This window comes from Perognathus longimembris, chromosome 4, assembly GCF_023159225.1.
Source record: "Perognathus longimembris pacificus isolate PPM17 chromosome 4, ASM2315922v1, whole genome shotgun sequence".
NCBI lineage: Eukaryota > Metazoa > Chordata > Mammalia > Rodentia > Heteromyidae > Perognathus > Perognathus longimembris.
Genome location: NC_063164.1, coordinates 40,255,607 through 40,279,496, shown reverse-complemented (window position 1 = coordinate 40,279,496; position 23,890 = coordinate 40,255,607). Strand labels below are relative to the sequence as shown.

The following is a 23,890-nucleotide window of genomic DNA, read 5'->3' as shown; positions in this document are numbered from 1 at the left end:
AGTTTTCATTTTGTGTGCTATTCATTCAGTGGTCCAACATTGTATTGATTGATTGTTTTCTGCTTGACAAGGTGGTGGAAACTGGAAATACAAAGGCAGGTCAATTTCCTAAACATCAGCCTGGCTCTCAGTTCGGTGCTGCCAAGATCAAGTAAACGGCAAGAAACCTTATTTCTTCCAGTTCTAAAATCAGGACTAAGCCAACGAATCAGTTTTCCACAATTAAACAACTCAGACAAAAAAAAGAGGACTGGTTTTATTTATTAAAATTTTTCTTTTCCAATTCTTTGCTTTTTATTGAAGGGCGTTTGCTTTTTTCTTTCAACCACCTAAGTTCAGCTGTAATCCACCTCATCTGGGAGAGGCTGTGCTAGCATTCTGGAAGTTTATAATTAAGTTCAGTGTTTTGTGTGGGGGATAGGATGGGGAGGCAAAGGACAAATAATTATAGAGTTCTGTGGGTGAGCGCCTGCCAGACTAAGAAACAGAAATAGGAGCAGCGGATAAAGCTTTCCGCATTCTTAAACAAAAGTTCACAGTGTGGTTGCCGGCGGGACCAGAGAGCTTGGGGTTCGGCAGCCACTCTCATGAACCAAGGGTTGGGTTGGGGCGTCTGATCATCGCTATCTCGAGTTTGCAAAGCGCAGGTCTGGGGCTCAGATATAGGATTTCTGCTCCTGTCCCAGGCCCTGAAGCTCTGGACACCGAACTCAGCACGGGATCTCAGAACAGGCGGCGACCGCGCGCACGGAAGTGCGCTCGGCTTTCTCCAGTCGGAGATCAGCTCGGCCCCCACTTCCTCCTCCCGCGCGAGCGCTCAGCCTCTGGGGCGCGGCTCCTCCTCTCGCCCTGCCTCCTCCCCCTGCCCCGGGCAGCTCTCAGAGGCCGAGGTGCGGCGCTGGCTCGGCTTGATCGTCCGGGCAGTCCCCGACCGCGGGTCCTAGCGCTCAGTGGCCGGCTGGATCAAGGCGAGGGGCCCGGAGTTGGCCGTCCCCGCCTTGCGCGCTTCCCACTCCACTTCCCGGAGCAGCCGCTGAGAAGCTCAGCCCTCCTTACTCCCCAACTCTGTCTCGGGCTCTCGGGGAAGCCAGTGGCCGGCAAGTTTGGGCGCGCAGGCGGCGGGCCGCGGGCACACTGCGCCCCGGGAGAGGGCGGCCGCCTAGGGGCTCCGCGCCACGCGCGCTTCGGTGATGGCTTCTCCGGTGCGGCGTCCGATGCACGTTCGTCCCGGCTGCCTCCTGCTCCTTGTCCCCGGGTTCCTGCTGCCTCTCGGTGGAGCCTTCAATCTAGACGTGGACAGTCCTGCCGAGTATTCTGGCCCCGAGGGAAGTTACTTCGGCTTCGCGGTGGATTTCTTCGCGCCCAGTGCGTCTAAGTAAGTGACCCCTCCCCCAGCCCCGCGTCCCTCACCCCGCTTCTCTCCCCGCAGAGCCTAGAGTTTGCCTGTCCCACGCTCCCCATCCCAGAGGTGGCTGAGTCCTGGGTGGTTGGAATATTTGGGGGGGGGGCGCGGCAATGATTATGGACTCTGAGTCTAGGCACTCAACCGCGAGTTCCGCTCGTCTCTTTAAACTAGGGCCGATGGGAAGACTGAGCTTTCCACCAGACCCTTCTTTGCTTAGACTGAGAGATCCTCCCCGGCTGGGACCCATCGCCGGCCTCTGTCACTTGGGGAACTTGGTTGATTTCATCTTCCAACGTTTTCTCCTGTACCAGGCAGCCTGTTCACTGGCTCCGCTCTGCTTCACTCCCCGAAGTTCATCTCTCCCCACCTCCCGAAAAAGCCCTCCCCCACTCTTGCCTCCCAGACTGATTTCTGTTTCTTCTCACTCCTGTTCCAGACACCCCGATGACTAAAGGGACCATGTTATTGCATTGCATTTATTGTGCCTTATCTTTGTTACTGGGAGAACAATTTTAAGCTGTTGAGGCTAAACAGATGAATTCAGTGTGTCATCTGCTCTTTTTATAGAGATGCACCATTTAGGTCATTGTTCCCAACGAGCCAGAGTGTTTGCTGACTTTTCATTTTCTGCAGGACACTTGAATACTGCAGTATTTAGTGCTTATATTTTCAGACTGCCCAGGTCTGCGTTGTCAGGGTTTGTAACAGTTCTTGTGATTATTGGACTAAAAAGTTGTCTTGGACTTGGTGGAACGCTGACGTCATTCTCACCCCTCCCCCTCACGCTAGCGTTAGAAATTCTGATTTAATGGGTGTTCACTGGATGTTTTATGAGTTTCATTCCTGTTTCCAAGAGGGATGCTGCTGTTCCTTCAGTCCTTCTAAGTTTTTAACAGCTGTGACAAGTTAGGTTTGTTTCAGAGTTTCTCTGTAAGCTACCCAACCACCCCCTTTGAGGACTGTGAATACTTTTGATGGTCAGTAATTGCACAGGACCATTTTTTTTCCAGTACACACATGCATAATTTGATGGTGGTCAAAATTTATTTTCAGCCTGTTTCTGAGTGTGGCTGAATCATTCATTTGGTAACAAACCTTGTGGCATTATACACAGCTGGGTGTCCGCAGTGGAACCTGCCCAGTGCTCTATGTAGCAAACTCATCTTTGTGACTTCCAGTTACAGTGCTTCTTCCTGTGAGACCTGGGCACAGAGTTTTCCAAAATGATTTTCAAAATCAGTAAGTGTAGGATGGGGTAGGGAAAAATGGGGGACATGATGGAAGAGATGCCCTTGATCAAGATGCACAGTACCTGACATCTGGATTTGAAACTGCCTTGTATTTACTTAATAAAATAATTAACCTTAGGCAGCATTTACCACCTTCACACTTGATTTCAACTTGGAGGTGGGGGTGGGAGTTGGGATTGGACCCCACCCTGAGGATTCTAGTATGCTAAGATTGCATCCAACTACCAAAGCCACACTCCCAAGTCTTTTGTTTAATCATTTCTGTCATACTTCTCATTAAAATAATTTACTTTGGCTGGGAGCTGGTGGTTCACTCCTGTAATCCTAGCTACTCAAGAGTCTGAGATCTGAGGATCAGGGTTTGAAGCCAGCTGGGTCAGGAAAGTCCTTGAGACTTTTATCTCCAATGAATCACAGAAAAAGCCAGAAGTGGCACTGTGGCTCAAGTTGTAGAGTGCTAGCCTTGAACAAAAGGAGCTTCGGGACAGTGCCCAGTCCCAGAGCTCAAGCCTAAGGACCGGCAAAAAACAACAAAAAAATTACTTTTCAGATATTTTGAAGGATTAAAAAAAATCTTTACAGCATTGTCGCTTTCAAGGATGCTCTTTTAGATTTAATTTGTACAGAAATTATAATTGTGAGAATATATTAATCTGTCTTTTGTTAAGCATTACTATTTACATATTTCAAAGTTGATAGTTGTACAACTTTTCTGTTAATTCTGTGGCAAACAGCTGAATTTTGTGTAAAGATATGTGAAACTTTTGGTCACTTTTTAAAGCAACCAGGGAAAATATAGTACTGTTGAACAGTTGATGATATTTCCTCTTGCTTTCACAAGGGATGTGATTGATCTTTGGCTGGTCATTCCAGTCATTCTACTATGATGTCACATTTACATGCCCGCATATGTGTTTATGTTATCTGACCTCACCATGTGCCTGAAATGGTAAGGCAACACTGAACTTGGATGTGATTTCCTATAATGCAGGTTTCTACTTACTAACTTGTTCACATTAAACGAATACTAATGCCAAGTTATGCTTAATATGGTGAAAATTAAACTATTAAACCTAATTGGAACACAAGGTTCATGGAATGTCACTTAGGATATTATCAGATGGATTTCTTGTCATCTTTTGGTATTATAAACTTCTAAAGGAAAAAAATAGCTACATAATAAGACAGTGTTTGCCAGTTTAAGATTTTCTTTGAGGGAAAGAGGATTATTGAGGAGCAGCAGTGATGGTTCTGAAGCCTACTCCAGTATAAAGTGTCTAGATAACCTAGGCAAGCTGCAGAACTGCTCTATGTCTTTTTTTCTCACTTTTGAAAATCATTATCAAATTATCTCCATATTATTGTGAGAACGAATAGATGGGCATTTACTAAAGAGAAGGAAAAAGTGAAAGACTAAGTGAAAGTGTTATGGTAGCTCCTCAAGACACTGTTTCCAGAATGAGTCTTCGATTTGAGTTTAAAATTCACAAAAAAGTGATTAAAAATAAAAAAAACTTAGCATTTTACCGTTTTTTCTCCTATACCCATTAGTTTATTATTAACTATATTGTTAAGCTTACATAAAATATAAAGATCATATGAAGGTCAAGAACTAGTCTTATTTTCCTTGTGGATAACAATTAAATAGATTAAAAACTTGAATATTGATTTTTGTGTATGTGTGGATTGTGCTGAGGACTGAACCCAAGGCTCCGCATGTGTCATGTGAATACTCTACTACTGAGCTACATCTCCAGGTTCTTCTTTTGTTCAAGTATTTAATTTTTGTTTGTTTGAGAAACTATATGTTAATTGTACAAGGAAGTTTGCATACATATGTACATCTAAGATACTTTGATCAACTATATTCCATCATTACTTTCTTAGTCATTTTCAAATATTTTTTTTTTGTGCTAGTCCTGGACTTTAATTCAGGACCTGGGCCTATCCTTTACCATTTTCACTTAAGGTTAGCGCTCTATCACTTGAGCCACAGCTACACTCTTAAACTTTTTTTGGTGGGTGGCTGGGGTCTCACAGACATTCCGCTCTGGACTAGCTTTGCACTGAAGTCCTTATATCTCAGCTTCCTGAGTAGTCAGGGTTAAAGGTGTGAACCCTTAGTGCCTAGCAAATATTTAAAATATAAGAATAGAGTAATTAAGCAATTTTCTTATGTATTCTCTCACTACTATTATAAATGATTCTCATTATAGATAGATCTATATATCCATAAAATGAATCTCTCTTTCTGTGTATATGTATACACACATATCACTGATTTCAGATTCTTGTCTTCCCCACTGTTTCTTTTATGCTTAGTATGTGTTATTGTGACCCTAAAGATACATTATGTGTCTTAGAAACTGGAGGTCTTTCCATGTCTTTAGTGGTTCTCACTCCCAACCTGGCAACACTCAAGTTTTTTTTTTTTTAATTTTTTGGCTAAAAGCTCTGCCCTCATGTATCGCAGATATAAATTAAGTGGAGCTCCAACTTGATATTTAATGGCTCATAGATGGTTCTGCTCGCTTGACTAAAACAAAATCCTTTTTTGCCCTGCCAGTTACACCTCCATTTCTATTCACGGTGCCATCATTTTCTCTGTTGCCCTGGAAATGATTTCATATTCCTCCCTCTCACTTTCTATTTTTCTTTGCACTCCCTCAATATTAGTCAGTGCTTAGTCACTTGGCAAAGATCTTGGAACCTGCTCCATGTTAAGGTTTTCCTGCATCTACCTCTGCTTTCCCCTCACTGTGACCTCTGAAGGTCATCACCGATCATCACACTCAGGTTCTCCCTAACAAACATCATCTCTGTCAAAAAGATCCTCTTTTGATCCTGATATTCTGCTGCTTAAATTCCCTCAACAATGCTTCAATTGCCTGAAAGTCCAAACTGATTAACCTAGATTAAGGTCCCTTAAGGTCTTCAGTCTCAATCTGTACTTACTTAATTATGTGTTTAGGGCTGGAATATGGCCTAGTGGCAAGAGTGCTTGCCCCCTATACATGAAGCCCTAGGTTCGATTCCTCAGCACCATATATATAGAAAAAGCCAGAAGTGGTGCTGTGGCTCAAGTTGGCAGAGTGCTAGCCTTGAGCAAAGCGAAGCCAGGGACAGTGTTCAGGCCCCAAGTTCAAGCCCCAGGACTGGCAAAAAAAAAAAAAAAAAAAAAAAAGAAAGAAAAAGAAAATAATTATGTGTTTATTTTAAGGTTTTAAATAACATACATTTGTTATGCAATGGGAATTTTGTTGTGACATTTTCATACATGCTTACAACCTACCACATCTACCCCCTTCCATTACTTTTTCTTCTTACAAATAAACTACTTTGACATACTGACCATATTCACCCTCCTTCACCCCTCTGTTGGCCCTCCACACTTCCTCTGACACCTGCCTCCCCACAGAACTTAATCTTCCCGTCATTCATTTTGTAGTGTATATACACTCTATAAAGTGGCTTCACCATGTTAGCCTCTACCACTGTTTAAACCTCTTGTCCTGTTACTCTGTTCACTCTTGTTCCAATACTTTACTAAATGTCTTCAGTATATTTTCAAGAACTTAAGTGTGGCCTGGCTATGTGGGTTAGTTTTTCTCTTCATAAGTAAAGCATATGCAAAGACTGTTACTCCAAAGGCCATGGGTTTTTAGGACACCAAGAAAGGAAAGAATAGGATTTGTAGTTACTGTTTCTGTTTTCCATCATATAAGTCTTCACTTCATAACATTTATTAAATGAAAATAGATCTGGAAAGGGAATTATAGCTCTGTAGTCACATTCTGTACTATTGTAAACTCATTGTTTCCTATATGCATATATAACAGCAATTCCCTTTGGGAAAGGCTCATTGGTCACCCCAGAGTCAGCTAAATATATTAAACATGCTTTATCTTGGAAAGGTCAGTGCTGAAAGCAGCCAAATAACTTAGTTCACTTGGAGGGTTTGAGAAATGTACTTGTCATTGTTTGGCAGATTGCCCTTCTTTGGTAGTCAGGGTCACATTCTCCGAAGCAACTACCCTTCCAATACACACCAGACAGGAAATGAATGCATCCAGGGGATATGGTTTCTGGATTGTCTTCTCCAATCCTCAACTGTCTCACTTCTTCCCCTTCCCATATCTCCTCTCTGTCTTCCTGTTTCCTCCTGTATCTGTCCTCTATCTCCTTTTTCCTTTTCCTCTATGCTCATTCTTCTCTCTTCCTTCTTCCTTCTTACCCTTTTTGTTTTCTTTCTGTTCTGCCCAGCCCCCTTTCCTCTTAGCAGTTCTTGACATCCCCTTAACAGCCGACTCATAGGTGTAAACCTTTCTTCTAGAGCCGTAAGTAATTAGTGGAAGTGAATCTAGGCATCCCAAAATAATAGTGGGAATGAGGATTCTGAGATTCTTGGGCAGATAGTTGGAGGGAGATGGAGTCTGTCAGGTAAACTGGACATGTGAAGCTAAGTTGCTCAGCTTCAGATTTTCACTGCTCATCAGGGATATCTCTTGTCAGTCTCATGGAACCCCAAGGTTGTTTCCCCTATTGTCAGGAAATGCCATGAGCTATTTCCTACCTTGATCTTTTCCTCCTTCACTTGAGTTAGTTGCTTCACCATTACTAACTTAGAGAAAACTGAAGAAAGAAAAGCCCTCCTGGGAATAGTTCTTTAAGCGTTATATTTCCTACTTTGTTAAGGACTAGTTTGTTAATTGTTTTGGTTGTTTTTTGGTTTTTTTTTTGGCCAGTCCTGGGCCTTGGACTCAGGGCCTGGCTTCTTCCTGCTCAAGCCTAGCCTAGCACTCTGCCACCTGAGCCACAGCGCCCCTTCTGGCTGTTTTCCATATATGTGGTGCTGGGGAATCAAACGGAGAGTTTCATGTGTAGGAGGCAAGCACTCTTGCCACTAGGCCATATTCCCAGCCCCGTTTTGGTTGTTTTTAGTTCCAGTATCATAACTTTGTATTTTTATGATGCTTTTGCATTTTCTAAATTTGCATTCATCTACTATCTAACTTGAAAAGCCTCTTTTAAATTAATTACAATGAACTTTGGTATCTCCGTGTCCAGAATCCAGAACCAGAGCTCAGATATTTCAATGGCTTTTTAAATTAACCTGTTGACTTGGAGTGTTGTGATTTTGAGTCCCAAACTGCACTTGGTCATTCTCCATACATGATGGACACTTTTTTCCCCCTTCTCTGTCCCTTGACTTACCTGAATTAAGCTGATGTAGACATTTACTAGACATTTTTACATGAATTTAGGGAACAATTACTTGATTATTTTATAAGGCATTTCATAAACAGACTTTTGAGTTTTTTGTTTGGCTTGAACTCAAGAGCCTGGGCAATAGTCCTTGAGCTTCTTTTGCTTAAGACTAGCATTCTACTATTTGAGCCACAGTGTCACTTCTGGCCTTTTCTGGTTTTGTATGTGGTACTTCTGGAGCTTCATGCTTGCTAGGCAAGCACTCTACCACAGACACATTCCAGGTTCCACCTTTTGTTTTTTTTGTGTGTAACCCCTTTTATATTCCTTCATCTTTTTTCCCATAACCTTTATTTTAATAACCATCCTGTATCCTTTAGTCAAGGATTTTTTTTCTTCAACCTGCATCTTTTTCTTAAAATTTTATATCTTAAGTAACTTGTACCAAAAGTAATTTTAGTTTCTTTATCTCTCCATCTTTCTCTGTTAAAAACATAATTAGGATTGGGACGTAGCCTAGCAAGTACAACACCTTGGGTTCGATCCTCAGTACAAAAAAGAAAAGACCCCCCCCAAAATTATAGTTAAAGACTTATATGTAGCTGGGCACCTGTGGCTCACACCTGTAATACTAGGAACTCAGGAGGCTGAGGTCTGAGGAGTGCATTTGGAAGCCAGCCTGGGCAGGAAATTTCCTTGGACTCCCCCAATTAACCAATAGAAAAACTGGGAATGGAGCTGTAGTTCAAGTGGTAGAGCCTTGGGCAAAAAAGATAAGGGACACAGTGCCCAGACTCTTGTGTTCAATGCCCCTATATTTGCACAAAAAAGGAAGGAAACTTAATTAGATATCTTAAAACTGACTTCACCTTCACAGTTGATATTTTAGACAAAGGAACTTTATTCTCTCAGTAACCTAGCACTTAGATACCAACAGTGCTCACATATTCCTTTTATAGAGAGTTCTACTATTTTTACACATTTTATCCCTAGTCTGCAAGGTGGCATATGAAGGTGTACTTCAGAAAATGAGTAAGCATCTATCTTATTTCCCTAATTACCATCATTTCATGCCTATGCAATGCAAATAGTCTGAAGAAAAGCAGCCACCTTGATCATGGGCTTATCCCAGGACCACAGGCTTTGTGCTGCCAACGGAGAGCTGTTTCCATTCAGAGAACACTCGCCTACTGTGCATTTTTTCTCTCTGCTGAAGTCCAGCCTGTCCCTTGGGAACTGCCCAGTTCTGTTTTGTAGTTGCCAACTAAAGAAAATATCTGAAGTACAAAATTAAATAGAGTTGTTATATAAGGAATTGTTTTAAGGGTAATTTCAATGATTTGGATGTTTAGTAGTGGATGATTTTTGTATTCTGGAAAGTTGGGGCATGTGGAAATGACTTGCTTATATAAGCCTACTTTTAAGATTGGGGTGTGGCTTAAATGGTGAAGTACTTGCCTACTGAGTTCAGCACACTAGGTTCAATCCCCAGTACTGAAGACTCGGATGTATAGCTTTTGAATTGATATCCTATTACACTGGCAACTTTCTTTTTCAGTTTACCTTTTCATGAGTTCTTCTATATGACAGGCATAAAGATGAATTAGAGTCCCTTATATTCTTAACATAATATGGAAAGGTGAGTTTTGACTAACAATTGTAAAAGGCTCTGAAAAGTGCTCTCTGATGACAGTCCAGAAATGTGCTTGCTTGGTGTCCAGATACTTTTCCTATTCTTTTTTTTTTTGTAATTTATTGATTAATTAACAAAATTTTTTTTGACAAGGTGTTGTGCAAAAGAGGTACAGTTACATAGTAGGGCAGTGTGTACATTTCTTGTGCTATCTTACACCCTGTTTTTCTTTCCCTTCCCTAGGTCAGGTAGACATATATACAATACACAATGTACCGAGAACATATACAGTAGCCACGTGGCCTACGCCCAAGAAAATTCGCCTAGGGCTTTAAATGTAATGTCGACATTAGACAATAGGTCTAGAGTGGTCTTATGTGAATGTACATACATAGCTTTTGAGCTATTGTATTCCACTGAGAGGTCAATTTTTGACCTTTATATGTTGAGTGGTTGTTTGGTTTTAGTTACATAATGTTGGGTCGCTGACCCAATACTGTGGGAAATACCATTTGACAAGCAGTTTTTGGTTTCACAGACCTGGTCTCTACTGTCTCTCTGTCACCCCATCTTAACAGTCATATATCAGGGAGATCATGCCCCTTTGTTTTCTGTGTTCTAGGCTTGTCTCGCTCAACATTATTTGTTCAAGTTCTGACCATTTCCCTGCAAATAACAATATTACACCATTCCTAATCTCTATGTAGTATTCCATTGTGTATAGGTACCATATTTTTGTGGATCCATTCATCTGTGGAGGGGCATCTGGGCTGATTCCATATTTTGGCTATTGTGAACTGTGCAGCGATAAACATGGAAGTACAAATGTCATTTTGATATCTTGGGACCTGCTGTTCAGGATAGATGCCTAGGAGTGGTATGGCTGGGTCATAGGGTAGGTCTGTATTGAGATTTTTGAGAAACCTCCATACTGATCTCCAAAGTGGTTGTACTAATTTGCACTCCCACCAACAATGGAGAAGGGTTCCTCTTTCCACAGCCACTCCAGCATTTCTTGTTGCCTGAATTCAGAGTATAGGCCATTCTAACTGGAGTGAAGTGGTATCTCAGGGTTGTTTTTATTTGCATTTCCTTTACTACCAAGGATGTTGAACATTTCCTCATGTGTTTCTTTGCCATTTTTATCTCTTCTCTTGTGAAGTCTCTCTTTGGCTCCTTTGCCCATTTCCCAATTGGTTTACTGGGCTTGGAGGGGCTTAGTTTTTTGAGTTCTCTGTAGATGACAGATATTAGGCCTTTGTCTGTTGCTGTGCTGGTAAATATCCTTTCCCATATGGTTGGCTGTCTTTCTATTTGGTGGCTATGTCCTTAGCTGTGCAGAAACTTTTTAATTTGTAGTAGTCCCATTTGTCGAGTCTCTCCCATATTTGTTGTGCCCCTGGGACTATATTCAGGAAGTTCCTTCCTGTGCCTATAAGTTCTAGTGTCTTTCCTACTCTGTCCTTCAGTAGTTTCAAGGATTCAGGTCTGATATTGATGTCTTTGATCCATTTTGAGTTGATCTTGGTACATGGTGATAGGCTTGGGTCTACCTTGAGCTTTCTGCATATGGCTGCCCAGTTCTCCCAGCACCAGTAGTTGAAGAGGCTATGTTTATTCCATTGTATGTCATTAGCTCCTTTGTCGAATATCAGCTGACTGTAAGAGTGCAGTTTTATTTCCGGATCTTCAATTCTGATCCATTGGTCTTCCAGTCTGTTTTTATACCAATACCAGGCTGTTTTTGCCCTATAATAGAGCTTGAAGTCTGGTATTGTGATATCTCCTGCACTGCTTTTTTTTGCCTAGAATTGCTTTGGCTATTCTAGATCTTTTGCTGTTCCATATGAATTTATGGATTGCTTTCTCTATTTCAGTGAAGAGTGTAACTGGAATTTTGATAGGGATTGCATGGAATTTGTATAACAGTTTGGGCAATATGGCCATTTTCACTACATTGATTTTGCCTACTGATGAGCATGGGAGGTCTTTCCATCTCCTTGTGTCTTCTTTTATTTCCCTTATTAGATTTTTATAGTTCTCATTAAATAGGTCCGTCACGTCCTTGGTTAGGTTGATCTCTAGGTACTTTATTCTTTTTTTGGCTACTGTAAATGGAATTGTTTCCATAATTTCCTTTTCTGCTTGTACATTGATGGTGTACAGAAAAGCTGCTGACTTTTGTGGATTGATTTTGTATCCTGTTACTTTGCCAAAATGGTTTATTAGGTGTAGGAGTTTGGGGACTGAGTTTTTTGGGTCCTTCAGATATAAGATCATGTCGTCTGCGAATAGGGATAGCTTGATTTCTTCCTTGCCAATGTGGATCCCTTTTATGTCCTCCTCTTGCCTTATTGCTATGGCTAGGGATTCCAGCACTATGTTGAAAAGAAGTGGGGAGAGTGGGCATCCTTGTCTTGTTCCTGAGTTTAGGGGGAATGATTTAAGTTTCTCTCCATTTAATACGATGTTAGCAGTTGGTCTGCTGTATATGGCTTTTATTGTTTTGAGGAATGTTCCATCTATTCCTGTTCTCTCCAGAGCTTTTAATAAGTATGAATGTTGTATTTTGTCAAAGGCTTTTTGGGCATCGACTGAGATAACAATGTGATTCTTGATTTTAGTTCTGTTTATGTGGTGAATTACATTGATTGATTTATGGATGTTGAACCATCCTTGTGACTGTGGGATGCAGCCTACTTGGTCATGATGTATAATTTTCTTGATCAGATTCTGGATCCTGTTAGTTAATATTTTATTGAGGAGCTTTGCGTCTGTGTTCATTAGTGATATTGGTCTGTAGTTCTCTTTTTTTGTTGGGTCTTTGCTTGGTTTGGGAAGGAGTATGATATTAGCTTCATAGAATGAGTTTGGGATTTCTCCCTCTGTTTCTATTTCTCGGAACAGTTTGAGGAGTATTGGTATTAGCTCCTCACTAGAGGTTTTATAGAATTCGTTGGTGAATCCATCTGGGCCTGGGCTTTTCTTTGTTGGGAGGTTCTTGATTACCCCCTGTATCTCGTTGTAAGTTATTGGTTAATTTAGTTGATTTATTTCTTCTTGGTTCAGTTTGGGCAGTTTATACTTCTCTAAGAATTGATCCATTTCTTTACAATTATGTTTTTTAGTGAGTAGAGGTTCTGGAAATAGTTCCTTATGATTGTTTGAATATCGTGTGTACTTGTAATTTTTCCGGTGGAGTCCCTGATTTTACGTATATGAGTCTCTTCTCTTCTTTTTTTTTGTAAGTCTTGCGAGGGGTCTGCCAATTTCATTTATTTTCTCAAAGAACCAGCTTTTTGTCTTATTTATTTGTCGAATGGTCTTTCTATTTTCAATCAGATTTATCTCTTCTTTAATCTTTGTGATCTCTCTCCTCCTAGTCATTTAGATTTGATCATTTCTTGTTTCTCTGGTTGTTTTAGTTTCATCGTGAGGTTATTCACCTGCTCTGTTTAGATTCTTTTAATGTGAGTGCTGAGGACAATGATCTTGCCCCTCAGTACTGCCTTAGCTGTGTCCCACAGGTTTCTTTGTGATGTATATTCATTGTCATTGTGGCTTATGAATTTGTTGATTTCATCTTTAATTTGGTCTGTGGCCCAAGTGTTGTATAACAGTGTGGGGTTTCGCCTCCGAGAATGTGGATAGCCTCTGTGGTAACTGTTGTTATTGAGGGTTACCTTTAATCCACTGTGGTCAGATATAATACATGGGATATGATGTCAATACTTTTGTATTTGCTGAGGTTCTTTGTGTGGGCTATGACATGGTCTATTTTGGAGTATGATCCATGAGCTGCTGAGAAGAAGGTGTATTGGGTCTCTGTAGGGTGGAAGATTCTGTATAGATCTGTCAGATCCATTTGGGATACGGTGTTACTTAGGTCCTCAACTCCCTTGCTAATCCTCTGGGTGTTGGCTCTGTCTCTTGGAGAGAGTGGGTTATTAAAGTCACCCACTATGATTGTGTTTGGGTCTACCTTGTTCTGTAGTTCTGTGAGAATTTGCTTGACATATGTAGGGCCTCTTTTGTTCGGTGAGTATACATTTATCACCGTGATGTCTTGATTCGGGATTTTTCCTTGTATTAAAATGTAGTGACCTTCTTTGTCTTTTTGAGTTGATTTTAGTGAGAATTCCAGCTTGTCTGAGATCAGGATGGCTACTCCTGCCGCTTTGGTAAGTGCGTTTGTTTGGAAGATCTTGCTCTATCCTTTCATTCGGAGCCTGTTTTTATCCCTTGCTGTAAGGTGGGTCTCTTGTAGACAACAGATGGCAACTTTTTGTTTGCAGATCCATTCTGCCAGTCTGCTCCTCTTTATCGGAGAGTTTATACCGTTTATATTCAAAGAGATCAAGGATAAGAGTACTTTTTCTCCATCCATTTTCTTGTTGGGCTGTTTTTTCCTCTTTTTTTTTTTTCTTGTCTTTAGTGAGTTGCTTTTCATGTTGGGCTCTGGCTATTGTAGTTTCTTTCTGTTTCTCTCTGTGTGTCCTGTACAGCTTCCGTTGGGTGGGTTCCCCTCTTAGAATTCGCTGTAGGGCTGGTTTTTTATTCACATACTCCTTTAGATCCTCTTTGCTATGGAAATATCTGGTTTTCCCCTAGAATATGAACTCCAGCTTCGCTGGATATTTTATTCTCAGTTGGCAGTGGTTGGCCTGTAGAACTTGGATGGTGTTCTTCCATTTTCTTCGCGAGTGGTAGGTTTGTGTGGAGAGGTCTGCTGTTATTCGGATCCTCTTCCCATTGTAATAAATTTCTTTCTTTGCTTTGGCTGCATTCAAAATTTGCTCTATTCCTGAGACTTGAAGTCTTGAATATTATGTGCCTTGGTGTGGCTTTTCTGGGGTCTGGTCTGCCAGGTGTCCTATAGGCTTCGGTTACCTGGATGGGTCCCTTGTGAGATTGGGGAAGTTTTCTGCAATAACTTTATTGAAAATATGTTGAAGCCCTCTGCTCTGGTATTTGGCTCCTTTTTCTATTCCAATTATGCGCAGATTATATCTCTTGTCTTTGTCCACAAGCTCCTGGATTATTCTCCCCTGGAGTTTTACCGTTTCTTGGAGTGTGGTAATTTTTTGGTTCTTATCGGCTGCATCATTGTCCGAGAGAGATTCTGGATTCAATATGGTTAATTCTTTGTGCTGTGGATTTGAGTGTGTCGTTTATGGATATCAGAGAGCTATTTATGGTTGCCAGATCAGCTCTGATCGTGGAAATTTCTTCCTTTAAAGAGTTGTATTTTAACTCTATTTTTTCATGCATTTCACTTCTCAGGATGTTAAGGTCTTCTTTAACGGAGGTTTGCACTGTATCCATTTTTGCTTCCATTTCTTTCTTGGCTTCCTGGATGTCCGAGACTTCCACTCTAAACTCCTGGAATTGTTTTCTGATTTCGTTTCTGAGCCTTTCCATCATTTCTGCTAACATAACCTCAGCTGATTTTTTATTATCCATCTCCTCTTCTGTCGTGCTGCTCTTTGGCGCTGGCGAGTTGGCTTGCCCTTTGATGAAATGTGTTATATTTCTTTGTGATTTGCGCATCTGGAGATCTGTGGGTAGCTTCCCTGGTTTGGCATTGTGCTGGTTCCCGCTGGTCCATCATTGGGAGACTTGTGTCCTGGCTCTGGGTTTGAGTTTGGCTGTTGAACCTTACTGCCCAATGGGTGAGCGTGACCATCTCGGTTGTTGCCGGGGTGGTCACCCTCCCTGCACTCGGGGGTGGGTAGGTTCTGTGTCTTTCTCTGTGGTATAGTGTCTTGCCGCTGTGTTATGCTGACCCTAGTGTGCCCCTGGTGGGGGTTTGCTGGTCGCTGATTCAGCGTTCTCTCTTCTTTGGTTCTTTTTTCCCCACTCTGTATCTTGGTCAGAGGAGCTCACCTCTCAGGTGGTTTGTCCTCCTGTGTGGATTGCTCTGGGGCCGGTGTTGTTGAAGGGCGGCCCACCCACTTGTGCAAATGTGCCAAACTGAGTGGGAGCTGCCGTTGGGCTGCTCTGCCTTGGGGGGGGGGCGCCCTTCCCACCTGTGCAACGTGGGCCTTCCACAGCAGGTGCTGCCGCTGGGGGGCGCTGCCCACCTGTGCGGGGTACACCTACCAGATGGAGCCCCGGGTTGTTGGGATGTGTTTTTTCCCTCCCACGAGTTTGCTGTGGGGGGCGGTATGTGTGGGCCCCAGTGGGATCAAGTGTCCTGGCACGGGTTAGCGCACACAGACTGCGCCTCCACTGTGAGGGGGAGCGTGTGATCGGGCCCAGGTGTCCCTGCTGGGCTGGTATTGCCCACCAGCGTTCCTGTGACTTTAATTGAAAAAGTCCGTGAGTCGCCTCATGTTGGGCTTCCAATGTCTACTGGTCCCTGGGCCCCTGTTGGGAAGGGGGGTAGGGCCAGTGCGGTGGGTTCAGGCTCCTCTGCTGCCTTGGTGCTGCTCCGCCCCTCCCCTGCTAGCTCCTGTGTCCTCTCAGAGTCTGAAGGGACCTTTTGCAGCCTGATTTGGGGGTTATTTGTTCCCTCGGGGTGGGGAGGGGGAGGGAGGGAGTTCTAGCTTCTTTGTAGGGTTTGGGTCTCTGATAGCTGTTCTCCTGTTGGGGGAGGGGGTAATGGGGTACTTACTGGTCCTGGATTTTGTGTGTGTGTGTCCCACGCTGCTGTTGGCCCTTTGGGGGTGGGGTGCTGGGCGGTCGTTTGGTGGTGGCCGCCCCGGCTCTCCCCTTCTGCGCTGCTCGGTTCCCCAGGTCCCGACCCTGTCGCCACTGTCTTGATTGTTCCGCGCTCCCCCTGGGGTCCGTGGAGTCCCGCTGTCTGGACTCTGCGCTCCTGGCATGACTTTTCCACTTTTCCTATTCTGATCTCTGAGAAGTTGGCATGGATGAGCCAGCACTAAAACCATGCACCTACCTGTGCTTTGTTTTATCTTTAACCCATAGCAGATAAAAGACCCTGAAAGCAACATGTTAACCTGAACTATTCTCTATCTGCACTATATATTAAAAAAAAACAACAAAACCCACTTAATTTTGATGGAGAACATTTTTGTGCTGATTGGGTGTGTGTGTGTGTGTGTGTGTATGTGTGTGTGTGTGTGTGTGTGTCTGTCTGTGTGTCTGTGTGTCTGTTCTTAGGGATCAAACTTATGGCTTCATAGCTTCTTATATGATGGATAAGCACTGTACTACTGAGCTATACCTCTAGCCATGTGGTCATATTTTTTATCTTTTGAAAGGATAAAACTTTGGTTATTTATATATATATTAAAGTTTAGATCTTATCATTTATACATGCACATATTTTGACTCTATTATCAAGCTCTGCTGTAGAAAAAGGGTAGAGCTGTGATTACAGGCTGCTGTTGTTTGCTTCAGGGCAGGTGTTGGTTCCTTTACTCAACCTTGTATTATTATTAGTATTAATATCATGCGTGTGTGTGTGTGTGTGTGTGTGTGTGTGTGTGTGTGTGTTGGGGGGGGCATCAGCTCAGCACCTGGCATTCTCCCTTCACTTTTATCACCCAAGGCTGGCACTCTTCCATTTGAGCCATAGCTCTTCTTTTGGCTTATTGTTGGTTAATTGAAGCTGTCCCACAAAGTTTCCTGACTGGGCTGGCTTTGACCTGTGATTCTCAGAGCTCAGCCTCTTGAGCAACTAGGAGTACAGCAGTGAGTCACTGACACTGAGCTTGTATTTAAATTTTCTTACAAAAGACTTTTGCTGAATGAACATTAAGTTACTTCTTACCCAGAATCATTTTGGTTTGATGGGAGAGAGCCAGGGTTGATGATTTACTGATGCCAAGTATGACTGCATAAAGCTTTATTAAATAGGGCGTGTCTTGGTTGCGAATTTTAATTTTAATTTTGGATTTGTGGGTTTCAAGATAATTGCCAGAAAGCAGGATGCTTATTACATAGCAATCCACATAGCCAGTTTTTGTCTAGTTGAGAAGACATTTGGCGGTTATGACACAATAAATGAAGCTGAATTTGATTTAAAAGTTAAAATGAATGCATTTTGTCTTAATGGTTGGGTTTGTTCATTATAGCAATTGTAAATGTTTCTTTTGTGAGAAGAATTTAAGTGACAGTGCTTAATGAGATGAAATGGTCATGACATGGCATTGGTTTCATGCTGTCTTTGTCTCCCTGTGTGCTGTTTTTCTTCTTCTATATCTCAATCCATTTCTTAAGAGGAAAGTCTGTGGGCCTCTTTCTCTACATTCTTTTTCTAAATTCTTCATCTTATTGCCCCTGAGGTACTGTCCCTCAGGGCTTACTCTTTGGTTCTCTTGTCTCTGATATTACTCCAGGTTTAAACTCAGGGCCTGGCCACTGCTTCTTAGCTTTTTAAATCAAAGCTGACATCCTGACACTTGAGCCAGACCTCAACGTCTGGATTTTTGGTGGTTAATTTGGAGATAAGAAACTCATGACCTTTCCTGCGTAGGCTGGCTTTGAACCATGATCCTCAGATCTCAGCCTCCTGAGTAAGTAGGATTACATGTATAAGCCACTGGCACCAGCAAAACCTCAACCTCTCCTCTTGGCTCCAGAGGGCCAATTAGGTGTCTAACAGACATCTCAAACTAACACACTGAAGACAGAACTCTGGTACTCAGTAAATACCGAATTTGCCTTCAGTTCCCTACTTTCTGGCATCTTCTGTCCATGCACTAAAAAACACAATCTGAGCTTCCTTCTCCAGGGTTCCTTGTCTTTTACCAGCAAAGCTGCCAACTCTTTTTGCTCATTTTCCTGATTTTTTTTCAGATCTACCCACCTTCTTCCTGCAGGTCAGGATTACTACTGGGCTGCTGCAAGTTTTTTTTTTTTTCCTTTGCTTTACGTGTTTCATTTTTCTCTTCCTTTTAGTTTCCCGAAAGTGTTTGAAAGTGTAACTAAAAATCTGAGGTTTTTACAGGTGTGAAAAGTCTGTTTAATTTTCTCCAAGCTTCTGCACTGTTATTTTATACTACTCCTAGATGGCTCTCTCTACTCCACCACACCTCTTTTCTTAACTCCTGAGAGGAAATTCTCTGCTGCTCAGTATCTCTTTGCCTTATCCTGTGTGCTCCCCTTCTCCTGGTCATCCCACTCTGTCAAGTCCACCTTTTCTGCCCCCATAAACCCTCTTCTAATTCTGCTCTTCCCAATTTACTGTGAGTTCCTTGGAGATAATTGCCCTCCAAAACTTTATGAGAAAGAAGTCTCTCTTCCTCATTTGTAGAAGATCATTCTGCTAATATATCTCTGGGGTGAGGATGTGGCTCTGGTGGTGGAGTGGCTGCAGAGCAAGGTCAGGGCAGTTGTCCTTAGGCAGAGCCCTGAGTTCAAACCTTCGTACTACCAAACCCAACCAAACAACCGAACACATGTACACATCCATGGATGCTCATAGGCTGGCAATATGGCCTAGTGGCAAGAGTGCTTGCCTCATATACATGAAGCCCTGGGTTCGATTCCCCAGTACTACATATACAGAAAACAGCCAGAAGTGGCGCTGTGGCTCAAGTGGCAGAGTGCTAGCCTTGAGCAAAAAGAAGCCAGAGACAGTGCTCAGGCCCTGAGTCCAAGCCCCAGGAATGGCAAAAAAAAAAAAAAAAGGGATGCACATATACATAAAGAATTAAGGAACTTTCTTCCCTCCATTCCTTGGAGATAACTCTCCATTAGTTAAACAGTTTTCCCTTCCTATTACCAAATAATCTCTTTGAGTCAGTTAATTGGTTCCTTCATGCTTTGTTGGCTACTTTCTTCCCTCCAGGGGAAAGAGAGCCCCTGAAGCTGGTCTAGCCCGGTGCCTGGTGCAGACAGCAGAGATAGATGTTCAATCCGCATCTTTATTTGAATGAATAGAGAGGAATTACGGATAAATACTTCTTTGTATGTATAGACTTTGACTCCTCACTATTTTGTCTTCAATTTCTTTTACTTTGATAAGGAATAGTGGGCCTATTCTTTTATTGAAAATTCACTAGGTTAATGTTGTGTGGAACAATTTATTAGGTTATCCAGGTGCTAGCAGTTCAGGCCTGTAATCTAGCTACTTAGGAGGCTGAGATCTTAGGATCACAGTTCAAAGCCAGTCCAGTCAGGAAAAGCCATGAAGCTCTTATCACTAACTAACTACCAAAAATCAGAAGTGGTGCTGTGGCTCGAAGCAAAATAGCTCAGGGACAGTGCTCAAGCCTCAAGTTCAAGCCTGAGGACTGACAAAACAAACAAAATACCCAATTTATTAGTCTAACGTAAAAAAATTAAAGTACAACAATCCTAGAAATTCTTTTTCAGTCCTGGGGCTTGGGGCCTGGGTGCTTTCTTTGAGCTTTTTCACTTAAAGCTAATGTTTTACCACCTTGAGCCACAGCACCACTTCTGGTATTCTGGTAGTTAATTGGAGATAGGAGTCTCATGGACTTTCTTGCTGGCGCTGGCTTTGAATCATGATCCTCAGATCTCAGCTTTCTGAGTAGTTAGGACTATAGGCATGAACCACCAGTGCCCAGCATCTCTACCCCCCTCCCTCCACTAATGGAAAACAATTATATTTAGAATGACCACAGGTTATAATAATTTATTTAGAATCACTTGTTTTGCTTAGGATTCAGAACAGAAGATGCAGATCAGAACACCTAGGTATGGTGAGGGGAAAGAAGTTAAGAAGTTCTGGCCCTCTGTGGCACACCAGGTAGCTGTAGCTATAGCTGTTGTACTGGTAATATACTGTACACTTCAGTGAGAATGGACTTGGTATGCTTTCATCATAAAGAAAGCGTACATTTTTTAAGGAGATAAGATATGTTTGCCCTGATTTAAGCAATACATAAAGCATACACATATCAAAACTTCACACAATGCCCTTTAAATAAAATGCATAAAAAGTCAACAAAAGCCAGAATCCAACTTCCCTGACTAGTTCACTAGCCCACATGTGTTTTATGAGTGTGCTTGAACAAGAGAGAGAGAGAGAGATAGATAGATAGATAGAGAGAGATTTGTAGTATTGGGATTTTAACTCAGGGCCTGTGTCATGTGTCATGGCTGCCATTCAACTTTATGAAATATACTTATAGCCTGGCATCTTTCTGATTAATTGGAGATGGAGTCTCAGCCTTTTCTGGCATCTGAGATCCTTTAATCTCAGCTTCCTGAATACTAGGCATATGCTTTTGTGTCTGTGTGTGCTTTCTGGAGACCAGATCTCACTATTTTTCCCAGCCTTGTCTAAAATTTGAGATCCGTCTGCCTTAGACCTTTAGCATTGAGATGATAAGTGTATACTACTACACATGGTTGCTAGAAAATTGTGTGTGTGTGTGTGTGTGTGTGCGCACATGCGTGCATGTGTCTGTCTGTCTGTCTGCTGGTACTAGGACTTGAACTCCGGGCCTTACTCTTTCCATTGGCTTTTTCATTCATGGCTGAGTTCTATCCTGGAGTCATACTCCCAGTCTGGCATTTTACTAGGTAATTAGGGATAAGAGTCTATTGGATTTTTTTGCCTGACTTCAAATCTTGATCCTCATATCTTAGTGTCCTGAGTAGCTATGGTTACAATGAGAGACACGGCTGCACAGAAACCAGCAAGTGTTTGTAAATATAATTTTATTGTTATTATTAAGAGGGGTTATCGTTTCATAAGTCAAGTCCTGAGAACATTTTTTTTTTTTTTGGACAATGTTACCCCTTCCTTTCCTTTTCCCAGTTTCGCCCTTTTGTCTCTGCCCATGAATTACATAGTTCCTTTTCTACATGGTGTATACTGAATGCCATGAATGCATTTATTCACCCTTCTTCCTTCCCTTTGTGCAATCCTCTTTGCTACCTCCTAAAAAGACAAAACAGCAACAACGAAAGCACCACCACTACCACCAGCAGAACTCATGTTTCTATTTCCTAGAATTCATTTTGATAAACAGTATTTTAAATGTTCAGAGGTGTTACACCTTTGGGTTCCTCCTCTAAGGGTATCCTCCTTTAGTCTGTTTGGGAATGCCTAGAGTCCTGTATAGGTTATCATGGCCAGTTGTATTTGGTATCTAGCTCACATATGAGAGAAACGTGTGGTTTTTCTCTCTGAGTTTGTCTTACCTCACTAACTATTATTCGTTCTAGGTCTATCTGCTTTCCCAGCAAATCATATAATCTTATTCTTTGTAATGGATGAATAAAAAATTCCATTGTGTATAAGCACCACATATTTTATCCACTCATCTTTTATCAGGCATCTAGGCTCTTTCCATAATTTAGCTACTGTGAATAATGCAGCAATGAACACAGATGTGCAAGTGTCTTTACTATATATCTTGTCTTATAATGTTCTGGCTAGATGCCCAAAAGTGGTATGACTGGATCATTGGGAATTTCTATGTTTAGTTTTCTTGAGGACCTTCCAAACTACTTTCCAGAGTGGTTGTATTAGTTTTCATTCCCACCAACAGTACAGTAGGGCTCCTTTCCCCCCACCTCCCTGCCAGTATTTGTTGTTCAAATTCTTGATGTTGGCCAATCTAACTGGGGTGTGACACAATCTCAGGGATGTTCAGCATTTCCTCATGTGTTTATTTGCCATTCTTCATGTTCTGACAAGTCTCTCTTCAGCTCGTTTGCCCATTTACTGTTTGGTTTATTATAGTTTTGGGGTATATTAATGTTTTGAGTTCCTTGTACATTTTTGGATATTAGGCCTTGTGGGATATATCCAGCAAAGATTTTTAAGTGAATGTAACAACTTGTTTTATGATGTTATCAAGATCAACAAAGAATTCTACATAATGCATGCATATGTATATCTGAGTGAATTTTGAGAATTATGAGTAGTAAGTGGCTTTTAAATGTATTTGTGGATAATATCAAGACAGTGATTGCTTCTCATGAGTATTAAGATATTGCTTAAATTTTGTCTCATTTAAAATATTGTCCTTTTATGTATTTTGACAGAATGTTTCTCCTGGTGGGAGCTCCGAAAGCCAACACTACCCAGCCAGGGATTGTGGAGGGAGGCCAAGTGCTCAAATGTGATTGGTCTTACAGCCGCCGCTGCCAGCCCATTGAATTTGATTCAACAGGTACGTGTTTTAGCTTTGCTTCTGTTTCTTAACTCACATAATTTGATTAAAAAGTTAAGTTCAGTAAAGTAATGAATATAATCACATTTATCAAGAAAGTTATATAAAAGGTTTTTGAGCTGGTTATTAGCTCATGTCTGAAATTCTCTCTGTTCAAGAGGCTGAGATCTGAGGATTTTGGTTCAATGTTAGTCCAGGTTGGGCTGGGAATGTGGCTTAGTGGTAGAGCACTTGCCTAGCATGCATGAATCCCTGGGTTTGATTCCTCAGTACCATATAAACAGAAAAAACTAAAGTGGCAAAGTGGCTCAAGTGGTAGAGTGCTAGCCTTGAGAAAAGAAGCTTAGGGACACTGCCTGAGTTCAAGCCCCACGACTGGCCAAAAAAAAAAAAAAAAAAAAGAAAAGAAAAGAAAAGAAAGAAAGTTAGCTTAGGTAGAAGAGACTGTGACTAGAAAAATGCTGGATTGGAAGCATGACTTATGACTTATGTGGTAGAGTACCAGTTATGAGCAAACAAACAAGCTGAGAGAGAGTGCTAAGCTAGTGCTAGTCCCAGAGTTCAAGTCCTGGGACCAACAAGCACAAAAAATGTAGTGGTTTATGTGATTGTTCCTGCAGCCTTGGTCATATAAAAGCATTAAAAATATTTTACATTTCTGTTGTTTTAGATATCTTCCAGTTTGAACTGATAATGTCAGCATGTACAATTCTGGGGAAAATCTATTAGGATATTTTTGGATTTGTTCTAGAGGAAGTTGATAGGCACAGGAAAGCTTTTGTTGCGTTTCTGTCAGCTAAATTGAAGCATGGCTCACTGACTACTGTAGAACAACTCAGTAATGACGAATACAGCTAGGCCATGGGTTGTACTACCAAAACCGGTTGAGAAATCTTTTGTATTCTAATAGGTTTAGAAGACTTAACAAAAGCCCTTTATTAAAAATTTATTGGGGGGGCTGGGGATATAGCCTAGTGGCAAGAGTGCCTGCCTCGGATACACAAGGCCCTAGGTTCGATTCCCCAGCACCACATATGCAGAAAACGGCCAGAAGCGGCGCTGTGGCTCAAGTGGCAGAGTGCTAGCCTTGAGCGGGAAGAAGCCAGGGACAGTGCTTAGGCCCTGAGTCCAAGGCCCAGGACTGGCAAAAAAAAAAAAAAAAAATTTTATTGGGAAAATTACATGACATGTTTCTGATAACTGGGTCATTTTATTCCCAGAGATGTATTTATATCAATGAAATCAAGATTATAAGAGAAAAATAGCTTTTAAGGATGATGAAAAATGTATGTTTTATATTTATACCAGTGAAATTGCACAACTTTACACA

At 41.8% G+C, this 23,890-nt stretch overlaps 1 protein-coding gene across 1 annotated transcript in view; it reads left to right on the top strand.

Annotated features, from left to right (window-relative positions):
• Positions 1-682: 682 nt before the first annotated feature.
• Itgav (integrin subunit alpha V) overlaps positions 683-23,890 on the top strand; it is a 102,190-nt gene continuing 78,982 nt past the window's right edge. Inside the window, exons 1-2 of the mRNA XM_048345128.1 lie at positions 683-1,375; positions 22,433-22,560. Coding sequence (XP_048201085.1) covers positions 1,191-1,375; positions 22,433-22,560 — 313 coding nt within the window. The 5' untranslated portion in view covers positions 683-1,190. The remainder of the gene's footprint in view (positions 1,376-22,432; positions 22,561-23,890) is intronic.